The 18,794-nt window shown below is 42.9% G+C and overlaps 2 protein-coding genes across 5 annotated transcripts; both read left to right on the top strand.

Annotated features, from left to right (window-relative positions):
* The first annotated feature begins 531 nt into the window (after positions 1-531).
* LOC140539604 (cation channel sperm-associated protein 4-like) lies at positions 532-4,067 on the top strand. The gene is made up of 11 exons (XM_072662342.1): positions 532-778; positions 929-1,006; positions 1,189-1,329; positions 1,592-1,693; positions 1,796-1,884; positions 2,061-2,190; positions 2,331-2,467; positions 2,674-2,812; positions 2,982-3,184; positions 3,310-3,472; positions 3,591-4,067. The coding sequence occupies exons 1-11, from the start codon at positions 680-682 to the stop codon at positions 3,735-3,737; spliced, it is 1,428 nt and encodes a 475-aa protein (XP_072518443.1). The 5' UTR covers positions 532-679; the 3' UTR covers positions 3,738-4,067.
* An 8,984-nt stretch (positions 4,068-13,051) lies between these two features.
* On the top strand, positions 13,052-18,572 carry LOC140539368 (cation channel sperm-associated protein 4-like). Of its 4 annotated transcripts, none has more exons than XM_072662073.1 (13): positions 13,052-13,298; positions 13,449-13,526; positions 13,703-13,843; positions 14,114-14,215; positions 14,317-14,405; positions 14,581-14,710; positions 14,851-14,987; positions 15,194-15,332; positions 15,502-15,704; positions 15,830-15,992; positions 16,111-17,702; positions 17,907-18,187; positions 18,404-18,572. In XM_072662073.1, the coding sequence occupies exons 1-11, from the start codon at positions 13,200-13,202 to the stop codon at positions 16,255-16,257; spliced, it is 1,428 nt and encodes a 475-aa protein (XP_072518174.1). In that variant the 5' UTR covers positions 13,052-13,199; the 3' UTR covers positions 16,258-17,702; positions 17,907-18,187; positions 18,404-18,572. The 4 variants fall into 4 exon arrangements, with proteins under 4 accessions (XP_072518174.1, XP_072518173.1, XP_072518171.1 ...); XM_072662072.1 differs by having other exon boundaries at positions 16,111-17,752; XM_072662070.1 differs by having other exon boundaries at positions 16,111-18,187.
* Positions 18,573-18,794: the final 222 nt, after the last annotated feature.

Genomic DNA, 18,794 nt, shown 5'->3' with positions numbered 1-18,794 from the left:
TTTGAACACATGGTTGATAAAAGCTTTCCTTCCACATTTTTCATTTTGTAAAGTTTTTTACAGAAGCTGCAGAAAAGCTTATTTACCTGCCTTACAAGCTCTGTATTTCCTTCAGGTAATGCTAATCTGGAATATCACAATACTGATAGTCTTGTCTATCGAACACAACCTAAACCTTTATTATTCATCAATAGTCATTATTTGTTCTTTAAAGTTGAGCTAAATTGTCTGTTAATACAAATTCAGAATGACTTCAGTTACGAGTGAAACACTTCCAGAAATAAGGGGGTTGCTTTTAGCAACCGGAAGTTGATCCTCCATGTTTACAGTTGTCAGTGAATCTCCTATAAATATAAGTATATCTATAAAAATATTCAGTTCTAATAATTCTAATATTTTAATCTTCATTTTTATTGATCAGTGACCACTAGATAATATCATATATGAATATTCTGTCAATTTACAATCACTTAGTATTCAGATCAACGACATGTGATCAGTCCTCGTGACTCGACTAGACTAGCATATGTCGCTAACTAGCGGATGCGCTCGTCGGCTGGGTGACGTTTGATGGTGGAACGTTTATGACGTCATAGAGAGAGAGGTTCGATTCCATGGTAACGAACAGAGCGGCGGAACGTTTAAGGAGCAGACAGCAGCTGATCGAGTCTCATAAGAGATGAGCGATCAGCAGAAGAAGAAGGAGGAAGAACAGCGAGAGGAGAAAGCCCTTCTGTCTCCAAGCAGACAGAATCAGGACCACCTCGCCATGCTCAAGGTAGACCAGGGTCTTTTTTACCTGTTCTCTTCAACTTCTCCATTTACCTGTTCTTTCAGGTTCTTTCCAGAGCTTTTGGTGAATAGATTCTATGTAATATGTGTGTATGGATATAAAGTCTAAATGAATGTGTGTCATTTGTGGATGCAGCAAACATCCTCTTTGCAGTGCGTGATGGAGGAAGTGGAGGAAGCAGAAGAGGGCCTCATGGAGGTGCTCCACGAAAATGTAAGTTACCCTTCAGTAATGAACTATAAGGCGTCACTGGATTCAATTTATTATGTCCTGAAATGTGGAATTCTTCTACTATAAATCCTGAGATTTTTAAAAGACCAGCTTTGGCTCTTCACCAGGCCTTTGAGTCCTAACCAAAAGTTATTAATGCTCTAATCTTCTCTTCTCACATGTAGACTGATTACAACATTGGAAATTACATCACTGCAATGTTCCAGTACATTGTGGAGTATCCCGTTCTCCAGTTCCTCATCATGTTTATTGCTCTGATCAACTGTATCGTCATCAGCGTCGAGACCAACTCAAGGATTGCCAAGGTGAGAACCATAAATCTTAAAGCCACCAGATATTTTCAGAAGGTCTACCTTCATTTGATCATTAAAATAATCATCTTTGTGTATTTATTAAATATTCTATCATCTTCAGATCATGTTCACTCTCCCACTGACTGACTAACTCTACAGCACAGCTCTGTCAGTGTGTTTTGTAGGACAGGTGATGTTTCTGGGACTTGTGTGTGAGTGTACTTTCAGAAACACTGTATATTTACCTCCGCTCTCTTTCTGACTGTAATTTCAGGACCATGAGACTGCATTCCTGATCTGGGAGCGGACCATTTTCACCGTCTTCATTTCAGAGATTGTTCTGAAGTTCACCTACGGTTTCAGGATTTTCTGGATGGTACTGTTTTTTTCCTGTTTTCTATTAATCCATATAGACCTTGTAGAAGGTTGCTGTGTCTCATCAACTCTTATTTGATTATTCCTTCTTCTGTATCTGCAGAGTGGGTGGAATGTCCTGGATTTCCTGGTTAATCTGGTGCTGATGGCAGGGTACACATTCTTGCCCCCAAGCCAAAATCGGCTCATCAGGTGAGGAAAATTACAGTGACGTGTTCCCACATTTTAAAAACTCATCAGGTTTTCCATCTAGATCAGTGTTCCTCATAAAAGGATGGAAATTAGAAGAGTGATGGTCTGTCTGTTCAGACCGAGCTCACAGTTTTAACTGTTCAATATTTTTGCTTCTTTCTTTTCTCCTTTTCCAGAATGCTGCGACTCTTTCGGAGTGTCAGGCTGTTTGCTTCCTTCGAGGGATTTTCCAAAGCAATCAACAGCATCACCCGTTCCATGTCTGCACTGCTGAACATCTTCGTTCTCATCATGTGCTTCATGGTGGTATGTGCTCTCCCACGATTCATATTTAAATGTTAAAATCTCAAAACGATCAAAATGATGAGGTCTCTGTACTTGTGTCTTGTTCATGGTGTAATGCTGTACGCTGTGTGTGAATGACTCTGTCTTTGATTGTGCTCTAGATGTTTGGCCTGTGTGGAGTGATGCTGTTTGGAGATGAAGTCCCATCTGCTTTTGGAGACTTCCCTACAGCCCTGTACACTCTCTTCATCTGCATCACCCAGAATGGCTGGTTTAAGATCTACTATGGTTTTAAGGGGTAAGCAGCTCTTGTCTGGATCTCTGACTGTAACTAAATGAGCAAAGTGTCAGTTCTGAAACACAACACTAGGTGAACATATGTGAGCGCAGTAAACCTCAGTGTACGTCCATCTGTTTTGGCACGTTTGTATTTGGTGCAAAGATTCATATTTTATAGCCGCTCTACAGACAGTTTTGTCTAATTTAATATTCTGTACATTTCAGTGTGGATGAAGCACTTCGCTATGCTGCGTTGGTGTACTTCTTCGTCTTCATCTTCAGCTGTGGGTTCATCTTCCTGAACTTCTTTAGTTCTGTCATCATCACCAATCAGGAACTAGCTGTGGAATCAGATTCCACTAAGGTAAGCCTGCTTTACATTCTACCTTCAGCTCATGATAACAACAGTGTGTAAATATCCAGTTTAACCCCTTACTTAAAGATCCTCTAGCTGAACATATTAATATTGTCTGCATGTAAGTCATTATTGTCCTCTTATTTTATTCCAACTGGAACTTTTGTCTCAATAACAGTCAGAAGAAGATGAATCTCAGAAAGATCTGGTACATGTGGAGGAAGTGGTCGCCAAAACCAGCATGACCCATCGCCAGACACCATTGCATGACAGCTGCCTGACCAACCTGACTCTCGACAACTTTGAGAATCTGGTCCTGCTACGGGAAGCCATAGACAGGAATGAGAGAGAGTTTCAGGAGATTCGCCAGAAGCTGATGAAGTAAGGTTCAACAGCACAGCTGATAAACTCCTTATTTTACTTTCAGTCTGTCAACAGCTGTTATGAAAAGGTCCACCTGGACTGTAGAATGATGCACTGCTCTGACTGTAAATGTGTTCATCCAGGATTGTGGACGAGGTCCGAAACCTGCCCATCAATAAAGAGCGGGAGCTTCAGGCCGAGAGGGAGAAAGAGATGGCCGCAACCTTGACGGACAACTTGTTGGGCGACGACATCGCCTCTGGCCAGGCTGGAGATATTCTGTCCACTTTCATCGCTCTGGAAGAGGTGAAGAAATACTGTTACTGAGCACAAACGCTTGAAGCACTGTAATCAGATTAGAAGAGTGTTTTGTTCCTCTAGAAATAAGACTTCTATTTACTCTGAGCTTTCTTCTCCGTTTCAGGCCAACCTTCTTGACTCAAGGACAACAACAGACGTGTTTGGTGAAGGTTTGGTGCAGGAAGGCATCCGCAGACTGGCCAGAGAAGCTGTGTCGGATTCCCCTTCACGCAGCCAGTCTTCAGCAATGTCCGTGACCAACAGAAATTAAGTCAAGCTCCAGCTTTGACCATTGATCATGGGTGGGATGTGATGGGACTTCTGTGCTAGTCATGGTTTGTCCATCACAAACAGCATGTTCCAACACAAGGTTGCTGATAAGTGTATTTAGTACAAGAGCACCTTGGGCCAAAGGTAAGTTATCGACATTGAGGTTTTGTCGTCTGACCTGTGGTCGTGTGTTTGAGAACGCTTGGGTAAAGAGAGGTGCTGAGCTTTCAGCTGATCACCATCTGGTGGTGAGTTGGATCAGCCAGCCCTGGCGGGTCCAAAGAAGTAGTAAAGGCCTGTTGGGGAAAATTGGCTGAGGACTCGTCCGAAAATATCATCTCCGAACTCTGACTCTTCTCACATGTACCCGGAGGAGGTTGGGGACATGGATTCGTAATGGACCATGTTGTAGACCTCTGTTGTGGAAGCAACTGTTCATAGCTGTTACCAAAACCTTGTTTGTGCTTGTTTTGACTGCATCCAAAGAACCTGTTGGTGGACACCAGCGGTGAGGGAGGCTGTCAAGAGGATGAAGGAGGATCGGGGCCCTCCTGATTCCGCTAACGGGTACAGACACGCATAAAGGTAGCAGCTTTGTCAGTTGCACAAGCGAAATCCAGGGCATGGGAGGAGTCGAGTTTATGGGGACTGATTTTCGGGCGGCCTCAAAGAGGTTCTGGAAAACGCTCCAAGAACTCAGAAAGGGAAGGAGGGACATTGCCCAAATTGTGCTCTGTATGGGTGATGAAGCTCTGAACTCTGAGGATCTTGTTGAGCATTGGAAGGAACACTTTGAGGAGCTCCTAATCCTGAGGCACATGCCTTCTATCCAGAAGGTAGGGCTGTAGATTTCCAGGCATTCGTCTGTCTGGCTGAAGTCACTGATGTGGTTGAAAAGCTTCACAGTGGCAAGGCACCCAGAGTGGATGAGATTCCCTAGAAGTTTATGAAAGCTCTTGCATGAACCTCAGAAAGCTCTCAGTTTACCAATTTACCAATTCCCCACCCTGGTCACAGATACAATTGGCTGAAATGAGGTTTCTCTGTTAGGTTAGCTGAGCTCGTTCTTTAAGATAGAATGATGTGCTTAGTTATCCTGGAGAGGCTCAAAGTAGAGCCGCTGCTCCTTCTCATTTAGTTGAGCCAGCTGAGGTTGTTGGGGTGTCTGATAAGGATGCCCCCCAGTCCCCTCCTTTTGGAGATGTACCGGGCACAACCAGCTGGGAGGAGACCCCGAGGTAAACCCTGGACCAGAGCTTGCTGGAAGAATTACTCTTCCCGGCTGGCCTGGGAGCGCCTCGGGGTGCTGGAGACAGGGATGACTGGCGTTCTGTGCTTGTCCTATTGCCACTGCGTCTCTGAGCTGCAGTAAGTGGATCAGAATATGAGAAGATGATGATGAAGCATTCCACAACAGTCTAACACCTCTTCAAGGTACAAGTCAGTTTAAGGTAAAATCAGGAAAAGTCCAGCAGTAAGATGAGGTAAGTTTATGTGTTTGTTTATTTCTCTAGGCTCTGGTTTAAACTCTGCAGCAGAGTTTGAATCAGATGGAGATGTTTAATGATCTTTTTGGAGTCAGTTTGATTTTATATTGTTGAGATTTTAATACAAAGCTGTTCTGGTGATTTCTTTCAGGGTGAAGATCTGAAGACCACTAGTGCCAGGGAGATAACAGCTGCTTGTGACCTGGTTTATTAATTTCTAACTGCTTTTGACCAGAGGAGGATGGGTCCCCCCTTGTGAGTCTTGGTTCCTCCCAAGGTTTCTTCCTCCAGCTTTGAGGGAGTTTTTCCTTGCCACTGTCGCCCTTGGCTTGCTCACTGGGGGGTTTATCTTCTATGTTTTGTTTCTCTTTATTTATTTATTGATTTTTTTAAATTGGTGGCTCTGGAAAAAGACCTTCAATGAAAGAACTGGTAAGTAATACTTTAAAATATCTATACGTAAAAAATCTATTATTATGAAATACTAAGAATTAGCCAGTTGTTAGTGGTGTGGGGAAATTAAAAAGAGCATGGTAAACTAATTACAGATGAAGAGATATATAAATGATCACTGATAACAGCAGTATGGAGCTAAAGATGTATTAACTGATATTACGTATCTTTATTTTATGACCCTGTTAAGAACAGACGAACAGAGGTGAACATCTGGCAGCTGGTGTGAAAACGCAGTATAGCGAGAGAGAGAGAGAGACGCAGCAGAAAGTGAGGAGTAGACGTGATGAGATGATGGAGAGAGGCTGAGCAGGCGAGGATGGAAATAAAAGGGCAAGACAGTTTGAACTGGAAAGAAGAGAATTATTAAAATTACCAGTAAAAAGAAATCACAACAAAGCCTCGTCATTACTGCACTTTGTGAGAAACTGGAAAGTGTAGCTCTGTTTAAATATGCAAATTAGTTCACTGACTGAAATACGATAAGAGTGGAAAGGAGGTCTTTCAGTCATGAGGAGTTTATTTCACTTACAGGACGTTATTACATGAAATGATTACATTTACATTTAAGACATTTAGCAGACGCTCTTATCCAGAGTGACTTACAAAAGTGCTTCACTGTTTACTCAAGAATAACCTCAGCTAGTCTGAATAGACTAAAAACCTCTAACCAAAGTTTAGACTCTACTAAACACAAGTCAATAAGGAGACCATAATCCTCTACTTTTCACCCAAGTCCTCTCAGAAGAGGTGGGTCTTCGTCTACATTTGAACACAGCGAGTGACTCTGGCTGTTCAGACACCCAGGGGAAGCTCGTTCCACCACTTTGGTGACAGGACAGAAAAAAGCCTGGACGGTTGTCTTCTGTGGATCTTAAGGGATCTTAAGGGTCAAGTCGAGCCGTACTTGAAGCTCGAAGGGCTTTTGGGGTAGATCGGCTTTTGACCATTGCCATCACGTACGGAGGGGCTGATCCTTTCTTGGCTTTGTGGGCCAGCATCAGGGTTTTGAATCTGATGCAGGCAGCAGGAAGCCAGTGAAGAGAATGCAGCAGTGGAGCTACATGGCTGAAGACCAGCCAGAAGACAGTTGCAGTAATCAAGTCTTGAAGTGCATGTCCGAGTCAGATTTGCAACATGACTTGAGAACCATAACTGATCATCCATGACTACACCAAGGCTTTGAGCTTCTGTAGATGGAGTGACCAGTGAGTTCTCAAAGGAGACCTGCATCTCAGCATGTCTAGCTGACGTCTCTTGGGAAGGTGGGAAAGAAAGGATGCCTTGAGTGTCGTCGGCGTAACAGTGGTATGAGAATCCATGGGAGGATATTACTTTACCAAGAGAGCTAGTGTAGAGTGAGAAAAGAAGAGGACCAAGAACCGAGCCTTGTGGAACGCCAGTGGAGAGACTACAAGGAGCGGACGTGTCGCCCTGCTACGTTACCTGGTATGAGCGTCCCTGCAGGTACGATGCAAACCATCGCCATGCAGAGCCGGTAATTCCAAGGCTGGCAAGCTGGCAAACTGATGACAGTTTGGCAGCTTTAGCTGCATGGAGCTTCTCTGTAACTGCAATGAGAGCAGTTTCAGTAGAGTGAGACTGGTTAGGGTCCTGTAGATAGTTTTGAGTGAGAAAGAGAGACAGTTAGTTGTAGACGGAACAGTCGAGAATCTTTGAGAGGAAAGAGAGAAGAGAAATGGGTCTGTAGTTGCTGATGTCCAAATGTACACTGTCTGATGTCTGAGATGATGTTTTAGTTTAGTTTTGGATTAAATGTTTTGTTCTGAGAGCATTTTAATTTCTTTAAATTAAATGTAAGTTAATGTAATGATATTGATTCATGGAGGAGGGATACATGCAGAGCGTTGTGAGGCAGTAAAGTTTCCTGACAGTGATTCACTTCAAGCCTCCAGTAGATGGCTGTAAATGTGCAGGTCATGGCAGTGTGTAGGTCTCACACTCAGACCTTGTAGAAACTGAACTCACTGCATATGATCAAACACTGATTATTGATTTAGAGCAAACAAATTATCCCTGAATATCAGAAAAGTTCATACCTGCTTTACAGTCCTAAAAATAAAAACATTAATACTCTTCCACCAATCTGTACGGCTAGTCCCACATTAACTAAGGATCACTGGACTAAATTTCCTAGTTTAGTTTTACTCATTGATGACAAATTGTGCTGGAAAGAACAGGTTTAAGAACTGTACCCCCCCCCCCCCTTCCTCCTTCCACTGTACATCTCAGACTTTAAGTACAACTCTGAGACGCGCCACATGCAGAAGTTTTCGGACAACGCTGCCATTGCGCCTCAGACTTTGCTACTTAACACCTCCAAGACCAAGGGGATGGTGGTGGACTTTCGCAGGGCTAGGCCAGTCACACAGCCTGTCTCTATTAAGGGGGTTGATGTGGAGATGGTTAAGACCTACAGGTATCTCAGACTGCACCTGGATGATAGGTTGGACTGGTCAGCCAACACAGACAACCTGTACAGAAAGGGCCAGAGCCGGCTCTATTTTCTGAGGAGGCTGGGGTCCTTCAACATCTGTAGGAAGCTCCTGCAGATGTTCTATCATACTTTGGCGTCCAGCTGTCTTTTCTATGCTGTGGTGTGTTGGGGAGGAAGCATGAAAAAGACATGCTGGGTCAGTGGTTGGTGTGGAACTGGACTCTGTGGTTAAGGTGGCAGAGAGGAGGACACTGCACAAACAGGTCTCCATTATAACCGATGATGGACAGTCACCCACTGCAATCATCATTATGGACCAAAGGAGCAAGTTCAGCGGCAGGTTACTGTCACAGAGCTGCTCTACAGACAGACTCAGAAGATCCTTTGTTCTGAGAGCCATCAGGCTCTTCAATTCTTCCCAGTAGGGCTGGAAGAGGGAGGAGGACAGATGAGGACTGAGTCTCATATGTTTAATCATAGGTTTATTTATCTGCACTATTAACACTTTACTGTACATCCTACACATCTGCACTCCTGAACACTTGACACTTTACTTATATATCAATATATGCAGAAATGTAGTCAGTATTGTTATATCTGCTGATACACTCTCCTATTGCACATTATTATTCATGCATTCATTATTCTTCCATTATTTATTATTATTTATTTAATTAATTTTTATTTATCTGTATTTATTATATTTATTATTCCTTATTATTGTTTTTACTGTGCTGTTATTGTGTAACTGCTACTGGCTGCTAAATTTCCTTCTGAATCAATAAAGTATCTATCTGTCTGTCTATCTGTCCATCTGTCTGTCTGTCCACACAGAAACATTTAATGACATTACAAAACAAAAAACACACAAAACCAGATGACCCTGACAGAGCACTTAGTTGTATAGTTCTAATGTCTCCATCTGCTGGCCTCAGTGGTGAACTCATGCACAGGTGCTCCAAAGTATGAGGGCTCCACCCTTTACCTAAGGCTCATCTCCAGCACACAGGTGCAGTTCATGATTGGACTGATTAGGACTCCTCTTCAGCACCTCGGTTTGGAGGGTTCTTGGTGAAGTCTGTTTCACTATCTATCTTTGATGTGGTCAGGTTACTTTGTTATTTATTCTGGTTTTGACCCTCTGCTTAGTTCTTTTACCTGGATTATGGATTTGTATCTGCCTGTCTGTTTCCTGACCTCTGCCTGTCCTGACGAGTATTGCTGTAGCCCTAATAAAGTCCCTCTGCACATGCAGCCTGCCTCAACCCAATTTATTGGTACATCGCTTTTTACAACTGCCGTTGTCAAAAACAGCTTTACAGGAATCAGCTAGAGGACACAAGATTAACCAACAGGTAGAAATGAGAGGCCACTTGTAAGACAACCCTTATAAAGGAGTGGTTCTGCAGGACATGACCACAGACCATTTCTACGTTCTCATTCTATCCGGCTGATGTTTTGGTCACTTTTGCATTTTGTCAGTTTTCTCAGCCCTAGAGGTAGCCTGAGGTAGTGTCTACATCCCACAGAAGTTGCTCAGGTAGTGTCCAGGATGGCACATCAATGTAAGCTGTGGCAAGAAGGTTTGCTGTGTCTGTCAGCACAGTGTCCAGAGCATGGAGCAGATACCAGGACACAGGCCAGTACTCCAGAAGACGTATAGGGGGCTGTAAGAGGGCAACAACAGCAGGACTGCTACCTCCTCCTTTGTGCAAGGAGGAACAGGTGGAGCAGAGCCAGAGTCCTGCGAAATGACCTCCAGGCCACTAATATTCATGTTTCTGCTCAAACTGTCAGAAACAGGCATGAGGGTGGTATGAGGGCCTGGTGTCTACAAGTGGGGCTCGTGCTTTCAGTGCAGGGTGATTGGTATTTGCCAGAGAACACCAAGATTGGCAGATTTGCCCTGTGCTCTTCACGGATGAGAGCAGGTTCACAGTGAGCACATGTGAAAGACGTGTCTGAAGACGCCGTGGAGAGCGTTCTGCTGCCTGCAACATCCTCCAGCATGACCAGTTTGGCCGTGGGTCAATAATGGTGTGGGAAGGCATTTCTTTGGAGGGCCGTGTGCTAGGCATAGGTACCCTGACTGCCATTAGGTACCTGGATGAGATCCTCAGACCTGTTGTGAGACCATATGCTGGTGCAGAGGGCCCTGGGTTCCTTCAGACAATGCTAGGCCTCATGTGGCTGAAGTGTGTCAGCAGTTCCTGTATGATAAAGGCATTGATGCTATGGACTTGCCTGGCCGTTCACCAGACCTGAATCTAATCGAGCACATCTGGGACATCCTGTCTCGGTTCACACACCAACGCCACATTGCACCACAGACTGTCCAGGAGTTGACTGATGCTTTAATCCAGCTCTGGGAGGAAATCCCTCAGGAGAACATCCGCCACCTCATCAGGAGCATGGCATTGTAGGGAGGTCATAAAGGCACATGGAGGCCACACACACTATTGATTCTCATTTTAACTTGTCTTGAGGAATTTCCACTGAAGCCGGATCAGCCTGTATCACTCTTATTTTCAGTATAATTCCAAATCCAGACCTCCATGGAATAATAATTTTCATTTAAATTGATCATTTTTATGTTATTTTGTTCTCAAAGCATTCCACTATGTAATGAATAAAGATATTCAGCTGGAATATTTCATTCATTGAGATCTAGGATGTGTTATTTTATTGTTTAATTTGAGCAGTGTATAATCTAATATAATCATAATAGAGATGGTAAGAATAATGAGACCAATTATGGTTAATGGTGGTAATAATAATAATAATAGTGGCAGATTAAACCTGTTTAAACTTTAACATAGTTGTTAGGCAGACAGCAGTAGCCGGGGGATCCAGCGGTCAGTCCTCCATCAGGTCAGGGCGGATAAGTGAGCAGTAATTAATTGGGAATACTGATCAGGCTTTATCCAAGTTTCAGTGAGACAAAAGTAAATAAGACGATATGAGACCTCGGGGCTATGGGAAAGGCCATCATGGTGTGTCCTTCAGTCGGTTAAGTCTCTGCATGGAGTGGATGGTGGGCGTGGAATTAAGCTTTGTAGTGTTGGGCTCATAGACACAGCTAGCCAGTTCCCCCTGCCTTTTCAAATTGTGATCAAGGCTGCAGTGTCAGCCAGAAGACCACCGTTACTTATATCATGGTCTTTCAATAAAACAAAGCCTATGAAATTTCCAAATTTAAATAAAAGCATGAGAATCTATAGAATCCAGAATATAATAAAAATGAGGAAAACTGTAGAAATATGATGTTTATTTGATCATTGACTTTTGTGTCTTATTGTCCACAATGCACCATAAACTAAAAAGTAATTGGCTGCTCTAACATAGTTACTGGCCCCAGACTGATCACTCCCTCTCCCCCACGGTTCATATGGTCTAGAACCTCCACTGGGTGAGGTCAGAATCTAGCACCTACAGCATGAATTCATGGACCCAACCTGCCTTGTGTCAAGAGGCCAGACTGGTGGAGGTGGTGTAACTTCCCAGTCACTGGATCCAGTAGATCCACCTTTAGGATGTTGCAGAAACGAGATCTGCAGCATAAAACTGCTGGAATTGAGTGACGCAACCATGTCAACGTGGACCAGAATCTCCAAAGACTGTTTCCAAACATCTTGTGATGGATGCAGAACAAAATCTGTAATAGAAAATCATTTGGAGTTATTTTCCTAAACAGTCAATGATTCACACGAGAGTCAAGCTTTTAAATAGAATTTTATCACTAAATTTTAAACATTTTCACTGTAGAAATCACAGATTCCTCCTTTTTATGAGTCCGAAAGATTTTTATTGTATAATTATTTGTAATGGTATCAGGATACTAGTGTTGTTATTACTTAGTATCAGAAGAAGAAAACTAGTGGTTTCTCCCATTTCTACTGGAAATATCATGTGTACTCCTGAAGAGACAGCAGCCTCTCTGTGTTCTGATTGGAGGAATCAGGAGAGTAATGTACTGGAATGCCACATAACATGCCCACATAGTTAGGACTTTAAAAGTGTTTATTGAGCTTTTAATGAGTTTAATGAGTGTTTTATACATGATTTAAATGTGAGGAGTGATCACCTTTATGATTTTACACTAAGATGCTCCAAATGTTGTGTGTAAAAGACTAAATTAGGTTAAAAATGGAGTGGAAATCATTTTAAAATGTGGCTCTGAATGCTGCTCTGCTTCTCCACTCATTTACCTTTTTGGTAAATTCTATCAGTGTTACAAAGGATACATCTATTTTCTCCCTCATTTTTAAATGAAGAATATCAGTGTGTCATTGTTGTGTGTAGGGGTCTGGGTGGGGTTTTTCTACATGTTGGGTCTGAGGGGGAACAGGTGGGTGGGCTAGGATTGTGGAATGGGGGGAATATAATTATAAAAATGTCAAATCTAAATGGAAATGCCACATTGGGATTATATATTGAAACTTGTTTAGTTGTAAATTTCCAAATGAAAAATGATGACTTCAAAAGAATATCAGTGTGTTTGATGTGGAACAGACTGTAAGGCTTTACAACATATTTTATAATTACAAAACAATGAAATCTGTAGTTGATCAATTCTCCTCTTTTCATTTTTGAACACATGGTTGATAAAAGCTTTCCTTAATACAAATTCAGAATGACTTCAGTTACGAGTGAAACACTTCCAGAAATAAGGGGGTTGCTTTTATCAACCGGAAGTTGATCCTCCATGTTTACAGTTGTCAGTGAACCTCCTATAAATATAAGTATATCTATAAAAATATTCAGTTCTAATAATTCTAATATTTTAATCTTCATTTTTATTGATCAGTGACCACTAGATAATATCATATATAAATATTCTGTCAATTTACAATCACTTAGTATTCAGATCAACGACATGTGATCAGTCCTCGTGACTCGACTAGACTAGCATATGTCGCTAACTAGCGGATGCGCTCGTCGGCTGGGTGACGTTTGATGGTGGAACGTTTATGACGTCATAGAGAGAGAGGTTCGATTCCATGGTAACGAACAGAGCGGCGGAACGTTTAAGGAGCAGACAGCAGCTGATCGAGTCTCAGAAGAGATGAGTGATCAGCAGAAGAAGAAGGAGGAAGAACAACGAGAGGAGAAAGCCCTTCTGTCTCCAAGCAGACAGAATCAGGACCACCTCGCCATGCTCAAGGTAGACCAGGGTCTTTTTTACCTGTTCTCTTCAACTTCTCCATTTACCTGTTCTTTCAGGTTCTTTCCAGAGCTTTTGGTGAATAGATTCTATGTAATATGTGTGTATGGATATAAAGTCTAAATGAATGTGTGTCATTTGTGGATGCAGAAAACATCCTCTTTGCAGTGCGTGATGGAGGAAGTGGAGGAAGCAGAAGAGGGCCTCATGGAGGTGCTCCACGAAAATGTAAGTTACCCTTCAGTAATGAACTATAAGGCGTCACTGGATTCAATTTATTATGTCCTGAAATGTGGAATTTTTCTACTATAAATCCTGAGATTTTTAAAAGATCGGCTCTTCACCAGGCCTTTGAGTCCTAACCAAAAGTTATTAATGCTTTAATCTTCTCTTCTCACATGTAGACTGATTACAACATTGGAAATTACATCACTGCAATGTTCCAGTACATTGTGGAGTTTCCCATTCTCCAGTTCCTCATCATGTTTATTGCTCTGATCAACTGTATCGTCATCAGCGTCGAGACCAACTCAAGGATTGCCAAGGTGAGAACCATAAATCTTAAAGCCACCAGATATTTTCAGAAGGTCTACCTTCATTTGATCATTAAAATAATCCTCTTTGTGTATTTATTAAATATTCTATCATCTTCAGATCATGTTCACTCTCCCACTGACTGACTAACTCTACAGCACAGCTCTGTGCTTCTGTCAGTGTGTTTTGTAGGACAGGTGATGTTTCTGGGACTTGTGTGTGAGTGTACTTTCAGAAACACTGTATATTAACCTCCGCTCTCTTTCTGACTGTAATTTCAGGACCATGAGACTGCATTCCTGATCTGGGAGCGGATCATTTTCACCGTCTTCATTTCAGAGATTGTTCTGAAGTTCACCTATGGTTTCAGGATTTTCTGGATGGTACTGTTTTTTCCTGTTTTCTATTAATCCATATAGACCTTGTAGAAGGTTGCTGTGTCTCATCAAGTCTTATTTGATTATTCCTTCTTCTGTATCTGCAGAGTGGGTGGAATGTCCTGGATTTCCTGGTTAATCTGGTGCTGATGGCAGGGTACACATTCTTGCCCCCAAGCCAAAATCGGCTCATCAGGTGAGGAAAATTACAGTGACGTGTTCCCACATTTTAAAAACTCATCAGGTTTTCCATCTAGATCAGTGTTCCTCATAAAAGGATGGAAATTAGAAGAGTGATGGTCTGTCTGTTCAGACCGAGCTCACAGTTTTAACTGTTCAATATTTTGCCTCATTCTTTTCTCCTTTTCCAGAATGCTGCGACTCTTTCGGAGTGTCAGGCTGTTTGCTTCCTTCGAGGGATTTTCCAAAGCAATCAACAGCATCACCCGTTCCATGTCTGCACTGCTGAACATCTTCGTTCTCATCATGTGCTTCATGGTGGTAAGTGCTCTCCCACGATTCATATTTAAATGTTAAAATCTCAAAACGATCAAAATGATGAGGTCTCTGTACTTGTGTCTTGTTCATGGTGTAATGCTGTACGCTGTGTGTGAACGACTCTGTCTTTGATTGTGCTCTAGATGTTTGGCCTGTGTGGAGTGATGCTGTTTGGAGATGAAGTCCCATCTGCTTTTGGAGACTTCCCTACAGCCCTGTACACTCTCTTCATCTGCATCACCCAGAATGGCTGGTTTAAGATCTACTATGGTTTTAAGGGGTAAGCAGCTCTTGTCTGGATCTCTGACTGTAACTAAATGAGCAAAGTGTCAGTTCTGAAACACAACACTAGGTGAACATATGTGAGCGCAGTAAACCTCAGTGTACGTCCATCTGTTTTGGCACGTTTGTATTTGGTGCAAAGATTCATATTTTATAGCCGCTCTACAGACAGTTTTGTCTAATTTAATATTCTGTACATTTCAGTGTGGATGAAGCACTTCGCTATGCTGCGTTGGTGTACTTCTTCGTCTTCATCTTCAGCTGTGGGTTCATCTTCCTGAACTTCTTTAGTTCTGTCATCATCACCAATCAGGAACTAGCTGTGGAATCAGATTCCACTAAGGTAAGCCTGCTTTACATCCTACCTTCAGCTCATGATAACAACAGTGTGTAAATATCCAGTTTAACCCCTTACTTAAAGATCCTCTAGCTGAACATATTAATATTGTCTGCATGTAAGTCATTATTGTCCTCTTATTTTATTCCAACTGAAACTTTTTTCTCAATAACAGTCAGAAGAAGATGAATCTCAGAAAGACCTGGTACATGTGGAGGAAGTGGTCGCCAAAACCAGCATGACCCAGCGCCAGACACCGTGGCATGACAGCTGCCTGACCAACCTGACTCTCGACAACTTTGAGAATCTGGTCCTGCTACGGGAAGCCATAGACAGGAATGAGAGAGAGTTTCAAGAGATTCGCCAGAAGCTGATGAAGTAAGGTTCAACAGCACAGCTGATAAACTCCTTATTTTACTTTCAGTCTGTCAACAGCTGTTATGAAAAGGTCCACCTGGACTGTAGAATGATGCACTGCTCTGACTGTAAATGTGTTCATCCAGGATTGTGGATGAGGTCCGAAACCTGCCCATCAATAAAGAGCGGGAGCTTCAGGCCGAGAGGGAGAAAGAGATGGCCGCCACCTTGACGGACAACTTGTTGGGCGACGACATCGCCTCTGGCCAGGCTGGAGATATTCTGTCCACTTTCATCGCTCTGGAAGAGGTGAAGAAATACTGTTACTGAGCACAAACACTTGAAGCACTGTAATCAGATTAGAAGAGTGTTTTGTTCCTCTAGAAATAAGACTTGTATTTACTCTGAGCTTTCTTCTCCGTTTCAGGCCAACCTTCTCGACTCAAGGACAACAACGGACGTGTTTGGTGAAGGTTTGGTGCAGGAAGGCATCCGCAGACTGGCCAGAGAAGCTGTGTCGGATTTCCCTTCACGCAGCCAGTCTTCAGCAATGTCCGTGACCAACAGAAATTAAGTCAAGCTCCAGCTTTGACCATTGATCATGGGTGGGATGTGATGGGACTTCTGTGCTAGTCATGGTTTGTCCATCACAAACAGCATGTTCCAACACAAGGTTGCTGATAAGTGTACTTAGTACAAGAGCACCTTGGGCCAGAGGTAAGTTATGGACATTGAGGTCTTGTCGTCTGACCTGTGGCCGTGTGTTTGAGAATACTTGGGTAAAGAGAGGTGCTGAGCTTTCAGCTGATCACCATCTGGTGGAGAGTTGGATCAGCCAGTCCTGGCAGGTCCAAACAAGTAGTAAAGGCCTGTTGGGGGAAATTGGCTGAGGAGTTGTCTGAAAATATCATCTCAGAACTCTCATCTCCAAAGGAGCTTCTCACATGTCCTGGAGGAGGTTGGGGACATGGATTCATAATGGATTATGTTGAAGACCTCCGTAGTGGAAGCAACTGTTCATAGCTGTTACCAAAACCTTGTTTGTGCTTGTTATGACTGCATCCAAAGAACCTGTTGGTGGACACCAGCAGTGAGGAAGGCTGTCAAGAGGATGAAGGAGGATCGGGGTCCTCCTGATTCCGCTAATGGGTACCGACATGCATAAAGGTAGCAGCTTTGTCAGTTGCAGAAGCTAAATCCAGGGCATGGGAAGAGTCCGTAGAGTTTATGGGGACTGATTTTCGGGCGGCCTCAAAGAGGTTCTGGAAAACGCTCCAAGAACTCAGAAAGGGAAGGAGGGACATTGCCCAAATTGTGCTCTGTAAGGGTGATGAAACTCTGAACTCTGAGGATCTTGTTGAGCATTGGAAGGTACACTTTGAGGAGCTCCTAATCCTGAGGCACATGCCTTCTATCCAGAAGGTAGGGCTGGAGATTTCCGGGCATCCGTCTCTCTGGCCAAAGTCACTGATGTGGTTGAAAAGCTTCACAGTGGCAAGACACCCGGAGTGGATGAGATTCCCTGGAAGTTTGTGAAAGCTCGTGCATGGACCTCAGAAAGCTCTCAGTTTACCAATTTACCAATTCCCCACCCTGGTCACGGATACAAGCGGCTGAAATGAGGTTTCTCTGTTAGGTTAGCTGAGCTCGTTCTTTAAGATAGAATGATGTGCTTAGTTATCCTGGAGAGGCTCAGAGTAGAGCCGCTGCTCCTTCTCATTTAGTTGAGCCAGCTGAGGTTGTTGGGGTGTCTGATAAGGATGCCCCCAGTCGTCTCCTTTTGGAGATGTACTGGGCACAACCAGCTGGGAGGAGACCCCGAGGTAAGCCCTGGACCAGAGCTTGCTGAATGAATTACTCTTCCCGGCTGGCCTGGGAGCGCCTCGGGATGCTGGAGACAGGGATGACTGGCGTTCTGTGCTTGTCCTATTGCCGCTGCGTCTCTGAGCTGGAGTAAGTGGATAAGAATATGAGAAGATGATGATGAGGCATTCCACAACAGTCTAACACCTCTTCAAGGTACAAGGCAGTTTAAGGTAAAATCAGGAAAAGCCCAGCAGTAAGATGAGGTAAGTTTATGTGTTTGTTTATTTCTCTAGGCTCTGGTTTAAACTCTGCAGCAGTGTTTGAATCAAATGGAGATGTTTAATGATCTTTTTGGAGTCAGTTTGATTTTATATTGTTGAGATTTTAATACAAAGCTGTTCTGGTGATTTCTTTCAGGGTGAAGATCTGAAGACCACTAGTGCCAGGGAGATAACAGCTGATTGTGACCTGGTTTATTTATTTCTAACTGCTTTTAACCAGAGGAGGATGGGTCCCCCCTTGTGAGTCTTGGTTCCTCCCAAGGTTTCTTCCTCCAGCTTTGAGGGAGTTTTTCCTTGCCACTGTCGCCCTTGGCTTGCTCACTGGGGGGTTTATCTTCTATGTTTTGTTTCTCTTTATTTATTTATTGATTTTTTTAAACTGGTGGCTCTGGAAAAAGACCTTCAATGAAAGAACTGGTAAGTAATACTTTAAAATATCTATACGTAAAAAATCTATTATTATGAAATACTAAGAATTAGCCAGTTGTTAGTGGTGTGGGGAAATTAAAAAGAGCATGGTAAACTAATTACAGATATAGAGATGTATAAATGATTACTGATAACAGCAGTATGGAGCTAAAGATGTGTTAACTGATATTACGTATCTTTATTTTATGACCCTGTTAAGAACAGACGAACAGAGGTGAACATCTGGCAGCTGGTGTGAAAACGCAGTATAGCGAGAGAGAGAGAGACGCAGCAGAAGGTGAGGAGTAGACGTGATGAGATGATGGAGAGAGGCTGAGCAGGCGAGGATGGAAAGAAAAGGGCAAGACAGTTTGAACTGGAAAGAAGAGAATTATTAAAATTACCAGTAAAAAGAAATCACAACAAAGCCTCGTCATTACTGCACTTTGTGAGAAACTGGAAAGTGTAACTCTGTGTAAATATGCAAATTAGTTCACTGACTGAAATACGATAAGAGTGGAAAGGAGGTCTTTCAGTCATGAGGAGTTTATTTCACTTACAGGACGTTATTACATGAAATGATTACATTTACATTTAAGACATTTAGACGCTCTTA

This window comes from Salminus brasiliensis, chromosome 18 (assembly GCF_030463535.1).
Source record: "Salminus brasiliensis chromosome 18, fSalBra1.hap2, whole genome shotgun sequence".
Taxonomy (NCBI): Eukaryota; Metazoa; Chordata; class Actinopteri; order Characiformes; family Bryconidae; genus Salminus; species Salminus brasiliensis.
Note: the sequence above shows the minus strand (reverse complement) of the source record. Positions and strands in the feature narration are given on the sequence as shown.

Excerpts from the sequence above, each read along its gene's own strand:
- LOC140539604 (XM_072662342.1), top strand. The coding sequence starts at position 680 with ATGAGCGATCAGCAGAAGAAGAAGGAGGAAGAACAGCGAGAGGAGAAA. Across the intron at positions 1,007-1,188 it reads TGGAGGTGCTCCACGAAAAT|ACTGATTACAACATTGGAAA; the intron begins GTAAGTTACCCT and ends TCTCACATGTAG. Across the intron at positions 2,813-2,981 it reads TGGAATCAGATTCCACTAAG|TCAGAAGAAGATGAATCTCA; the intron begins GTAAGCCTGCTT and ends TCTCAATAACAG.
- LOC140539368 (XM_072662073.1), top strand. The coding sequence starts at position 13,200 with ATGAGTGATCAGCAGAAGAAGAAGGAGGAAGAACAACGAGAGGAGAAA. Across the intron at positions 14,216-14,316 it reads GTTTCAGGATTTTCTGGATG|AGTGGGTGGAATGTCCTGGA; the intron begins GTACTGTTTTTT and ends CTGTATCTGCAG. Across the intron at positions 15,333-15,501 it reads TGGAATCAGATTCCACTAAG|TCAGAAGAAGATGAATCTCA; the intron begins GTAAGCCTGCTT and ends TCTCAATAACAG.